We start from the raw sequence: 5,873 nt of genomic DNA, 5'->3' as shown, positions 1-5,873 counted from the left end.
TCATAGATGTCGGATAAGACCGTAGAGATAAACCAACATCGCCTTAATACACGATAGGTGAATGCATGTACTGCGACACATAACCATGTTACGAAAGATGAGGCCTTGATTAATATTATTGCAGAAAATTGCAATGCATTCAATGCATTCTGCAGCAGCTTGGTCTCACAGCAGCCTTGGACCGTCTGACTCTCCTCCCTCCATAAACCAGTACAGACTGACTGGGCCGGAGAGAATACTCATTAGCATCCCACTGAATCAACTTACCAGTCTTAGCCCATGTCCTCCCGTCCCCCTGCTGAAGTCCGATTTTCTATTAATGACCCCTGACCATTTTCTAAAATGAAAAGAAATTCAGAGACAATAGTGGCGCTTTAAATTTTGGATCTCCGATGAAAGTAGGCCTGGTTGGTTGACTCGTCCAATTTGTATGAATGTGTGAGTCGGACAAAAAGAACTATTCCAAATTGTATAAGAAGTGAAAATTGTTTCTTTTTTATTATTCAGTCTCCTCATTTGGATTGACCACATTTGTATCTTGAGATAATCTTTGCATACTCCCGTCCAGACTGATATATGGTTCGGCTTAGCCTCGCGTCCGTGAAGTCCACGTGGAACAATCCAAAACGAACGCTGAATCCATCGGCCCATTCAAAGTTGTCCAGCAGTGACCATGCAAAATATCCACGGACGTTGACCCCATCTTCTTGTATGGCTATATAAATAAACACAGAGAGAAAAACTATGTGGTAGAAAAGAGTTCATTCGGGTGCACTATTTTTAAAAACAGAAGTATATCAATGTTATACTTTAGGAGGCTACAGCCCTCAATGACCCATCACACGATAAGCATATTGCGTCCCGTATGAAGACTTCCGATGCATCCAAAGAGCATGAATTATTTGCAACAAGCAGAAAGTACATGAGAGAGAGTAACCTAAACAGAGGGGTTAAAACAATTACAATTTTCTCTGAATCTGGCCTTTAAATAACTGCTATGCCATTCTACAGAAACCATCCGAACTCCCGAGCGAACTTTAAATATCCCTGTCAACGACACATGCACAGATTGGCCACATGGTGGTGCCAAAACCAACAATTCTACTTTTAGACATTAAGCCTTAAGGTCTGGAGGTGAAATAATATAAATATACATTTTTGCACCAGAATAGTTTTCCTACCTTTTTGAATTGAACCTTTTTCGTGATGTAGCCTACGTAAATAACCCAATTAATACAACTTGAACCAAGGATTCTGAAAATTGTAAGATATCGTCCATAGTGCACAGGTGGTGGTTTTGTCCGCGATGGTAAGAATTCTTGGTGCAACAGCGACCAATCTTTGCATCCCAGCTTTGTGACACATTTACACCCAATTGCAAGAGGTGAAGCTGTAACAGACCACATTTGATCTCCTACTACTCTCTGCTAATGGCAATTTGCTCGTTTCCAGAGCAGATCTACCAGCCTTTTACCTTTAGCCACTTCCAAGATGGTGTCCTGGTAAAACTCTGAGCGCTGGACATCCTCAATCTGCAGCGGCCCCACCTGAGAGAAGCCGTTCTCCGTAATGTACACGGCCGGGTTGTTGAAAGCGTCCTGAAAAGTCATCGTGGGGCAAATATTATTGTCAAACAAGGCATCTCAGCTGTCAGACATTCCAGGGAGAGACAGATTGGTCTACAGTGTGCCGTTTAGCTGCATTTCAACGGTGCCAAGCTCAAGCTAATGGCCTGTGACAAGGCACAACAGCAGGAAATTGCAATTGCAAACACTTTCAGCAAAGTAACTGTTTCATTCAATGTGACAGCACTAATGAAGCATCAATGTGTTTCTGGAGGTGTTAAAAGGAGATTACCGAATACAAAATCAATAGCAAGACACTAAACAAATGTCAGGGTGTTCTACTCGTTTGGTTGAAGGCGATTTGTCTTCTTGCAGGGCAATTCAGTTTGATGCCAAGAGAAAAAAGAAAAATGACTTCCCATTTCAGCTGATTGAGTTCACACTCAAAGTAAGGGATGTGTTTGGGCCTTGTTTGGGGATACTTTGTCGTGATGTGGACTGAGGGAAATGAAATAGAAAAATGAACGCAAAAGATGGACCGGTAGTTGTAGTTTTACCTTGATGTACTTGAGAAGTTCCCTTAAGCCGCGGGGCACGACAGCGAGCCAGGACACGCCACAAACGGGCCAGGACGGATCCAAAACCTCTCCCGCATCTCGGTCGCTCTTCATGCACAGCGTCTCGCCACAACCTCCTCCCGCCTCGACGTTCCGAGACGTGTAGTAGTTCAACGCAAAGAAGTCCGCTGTTCCCAAAATGGCAGGCTCGTCCTTTGAGAAACTGGGCAGCCTTGAGCTGCCGCTGCACCCCAACTTCTTGCTTCGAGCGTCGATGGCAGATCTCATCGTTTCTGGATAATCTCCAGTTACAAACACGGGCCAGGCGAACCACCCCAGTGTGAAGGCAAGTTGGCGTTCAGTGGCGGCGATATCCTCGGTGCGACCTGCGTTCAACGGCTCAAGCCAGTCGCTGTTGATGGCCAGGGACACCGCGCCCTTCTGCTCTGTCCTGTAGCAGGAGTCGTAGCTGTGCCAGGCCATGGCGTGGGCCCGCAGCATGTTGTGGCCCACCAGGTAGGCAGCGGCGGCGGCCCCCGGTTCTTTTAACCCCGGCGCGTGGATGCCATCTTCGTGGCCCAGTTTGGCGCACACGTAGGGCTCGTTGATGGTGATCCAAAGTTTGACGCGGTCGCCGAACGTTTGGAAACAAAACCTTGCGTAGCTGTCAAACAGGGTCGCCGTACCCGCTGATTTCCAGCCACCCTGATCTTGAAGAGCCTGAGGCAGGTCAAAGTGGTAAAGTGTCACCATCGGTGACACACCGCAGGCCAGCAAACCATCAAGCACCTTGTTGTAGTACTGTACACCTGTTGGGACACACATCCAGTGCGGCGGTTAAGGCGTGACGAGGTAAAAAACGGCAATACAACCATCTATTAAAACCAAAAAAGAGCTCGTTCCATTGTGTCGCTCTGGATCTAACGGGGATATGGAAATACCTTTTTGATTGACATGTCGTGTCGTCCCATCAGGCAGGAGGCGAGCCCAGGAGAGAGACAGACGATAGTGTGTCAGTCCAAGCTGCTGGATACACTCCAGGTCCTTCTCCCACAGCTCGTAGCTGTTGCAGGCCTCATCTCCATTCTGCTCCCCAAACACTCTGCCTTTCTCGTGACAAAATGTGTCCCAGATACTTGGTCCCTTGCCGTCTGCCTGCCAGCCACCTCAATGTGCACATAGAGGTTGTTTCATTTTATAAAAGTATGAAGGGCTCTGACATGGAAACAAATCACAGTAATGTTTCTGTTGGGATTTGCGTCTGTGGATGTCACAGACGATCCTTGTGGAGATTTTTGTAAGAGTGTCAGCTTTCACATTGGGGTCACCTGCGAGCTAGTTCATTTGTTCCATTGGTTGTACATTACAATGGTGAACTACTGCGTGCTCTGTATGGGTTGCAATTTAACGCCCATTACATTTATGAATACAACATCTGGTATGAAAAAAATGACCTTGTGTGTCCTATCTACAGGGAGTAGACACAACATCATAAAAACCTGTGCAATCTAATCTAACGGGATCCAAAGGTTCTTCAAAAAAAAAAAATAAACGTAATGGAGCTTATGGTGTACAGTTTGTAAGAGTGGGGTGGATTCAGCGCTGGTCATTTTTAAAATCATTGTTTGACATATTGGACTTTATTAGAAATATACTGGATTAAGCTCACGCTATCTCCCATAATGCAATAGTTATAACATCATTACACAAACTAGGGCGGAGGTAGTTGGTAACGTTACAGACTATCTTGACACACTAAATGTGATAGCAAGGATAAGCACTTTTGCTCTTTGGTTTAGATCTATTATTTTGAAAAACTGCGCGAGTGTTGCTGATATTGTGTCCAATTCATACATCTCGTGGTTGTGTTTACCTACCTTCTATTTGATAGGCAGCAGTTCCCGCTCCCCACGCAAAGTCTCGTGGGAACATGTTTCTTTTAGGATACGGGAATCAAAGTCGTTATTATGCCTTACTATCTGCGTTTTGTACATGGGATGTGAATGTATCATAGGAATCTTACATTTAAACTGATCGTTTGGTTTCCGTGCAGACAACAACGCAGCCGCACGACCAGGAACAACTCGGATATGTGACGTTCAGGGGGCGTGGCGGTTGTCTTGTAAAGTACGATGCACGAGCCAAGGCTTTTTCTTTGAGTCGTTCTGGTCATGCAGCACACCTTAAAAGCTCTGGATAAAGAATCAGCCATAAGCACTGTAGTTACTGGGGTCGGCATTTCGATATTCCCATGAAAGTTGTGTTCATGACTTGGGATCTAGAAATCTTCCGAGGGGCACATGAATGCAGCAAAGTTGTTGCGCCTGCCCGCCTAATAGCGGGAGCGCGCACAGTGTAAAGCTTAAACTAGACGGTGAAGCCTTATGATTTATACGGCAAAGTGCGGTTTACAAACGTTGTGATCTTCTTTGTGTGTTTCATCAATGGTGATAATGGTGTTTGATGATATAACAGTGTTTGATCCTGAAGTATCTGAAAAGAAACTTAATGGGGGGGGAGCATTATTTGGCAATAGGTCTATATTATACTTGACAGGTTTTACATCCCCTCCTTCTCAGACCTTTAGGCACTTTAAGATCAAACATTGTTACCAGCTCATATTATGTGTGCTCTTTTGACAGTCTGGAGTTCATACATGTAACACTCACCAGAGAAAGGAGGGGATGTGATTCTCTGCAGGCAATAAAATACACCTCTGCTCTGCTGAATAATGCCTCCAGATTGTAACTTTTTGTCTAGAGATCTATGACTCAAATGCAGTTATCAGCACATTTTTGGACCATTTTGGATTGACAGTGGAAATTCCAAACATTAAATCAGCTGAAATCTACTCATTTTGCACAGTTTGCTGCATTAGAATAATGTTACGTCCTGTGCGCAGACAAAACCGGTCATGGTGATTGTCAACGAACCCCAATGTGCTGAATACAAATAAACAAGTGGAGGTGAAAGCATAAAGGCCTGAAGGCAAATGTTCTCTGTCATGTGATGCATTCAATGCTATCTCCTCTGGTCCCGGTTTCTATAGAGTGAAGGGACTCACTCAACAAGATCATCACAAAGAAAGCGGATTTTTTGCCAAAGGGCAAACACTTCCTTGCCAGCTAAACGTACTCCTCAAATAGCTGCAAGATCCAATTGGATTTTTTAGACTTTGTCTTTCATGGCTATTGTGGAAAGCAAACTAGACTGAACTTGTTTACAGGCACCAAACAGAAGACTATGGGGTGGAAGAAGTATTCAGAAGAAGAAAAAAACTTTTGGAGTAGGCCTAGTATGAGCAGAGTATTTCTGAAATCTTTTTCACTTAGGCTATGCAACTTTGTTGCATTTTGCCATCGTGGTTGGTCAAATAGGAGCTATAAATGTTCTTTTTAAATTGGGTTAATGGTTTTGTGTTTTATTCTGCAAAGTTAACCACTGTGAAATACATATAAAGTGAAGTAGATGTAAAAGGTAGCATACAATGAAAATACTCAGGTAGGTATCATTCAAAATATATTCGGTGGGCTACAGTAATTGAGTAAAGTAGTACATTTTCACTACTGAAGTTTGAGAGGTAAACCCTACATGCTCAACCTCTGCTGAGTTTTATTCTGAAAAGCGGACCGGATACGGTTTGAATGCCGAGGGACTTGACAATGGTGGAGCCCGGGGCAGAGCCATGGGAGGAGGACTTCTCAATGGACAGAGAACTGGTGTTGAATACTTTTTCATAAACTCAGTGGAA

General features: G+C 44.3%; 1 protein-coding gene across 1 annotated transcript; it reads right to left on the bottom strand.

Annotated features, from left to right (window-relative positions):
- Window positions 1-255: 255 nt before the first annotated feature.
- Window positions 256-4,193, bottom strand: gba3 (glucosidase, beta, acid 3). The gene is made up of 5 exons (XM_079185135.1): window positions 4,000-4,193; window positions 3,064-3,288; window positions 2,123-2,931; window positions 1,475-1,598; window positions 256-715 (listed from the first exon to the last, which is right to left on the bottom strand). The coding sequence occupies exons 1-5, from the start codon at window positions 4,052-4,054 to the stop codon at window positions 513-515; spliced, it is 1,416 nt and encodes a 471-aa protein (XP_079041261.1). The 5' UTR covers window positions 4,055-4,193; the 3' UTR covers window positions 256-512.
- Between the last annotated feature and the right edge of the window lie 1,680 nt (window positions 4,194-5,873).

The sequence above is a fragment of the Pholis gunnellus genome, assembly GCF_910591455.1.
Source record: "Pholis gunnellus genome assembly, chromosome: 23".
In the NCBI taxonomy this organism is placed as follows: domain Eukaryota; kingdom Metazoa; phylum Chordata; class Actinopteri; order Perciformes; family Pholidae; genus Pholis; species Pholis gunnellus.
The sequence above is the reverse complement of the archived record's forward strand: the minus strand, read 5'-3'. Positions and strand labels throughout refer to the sequence as shown.

Coding starts and splice junctions, on each gene's coding strand:
- gba3 (XM_079185135.1), bottom strand. CDS start 4,054: ATGTTCCCACGAGACTTTGCGTGGGGAGCGGGAACTGCTGCCTATCAA. Junction 3,289..3,999: donor TGCTGCCTATCAAATAGAAG/GTAGGTAAACAC, acceptor GTGCACATTGAG/GTGGCTGGCAGGCAGACGGC. Junction 2,932..3,063: donor ACGACATGTCAATCAAAAAG/GTATTTCCATAT, acceptor GTGTCCCAACAG/GTGTACAGTACTACAACAAG.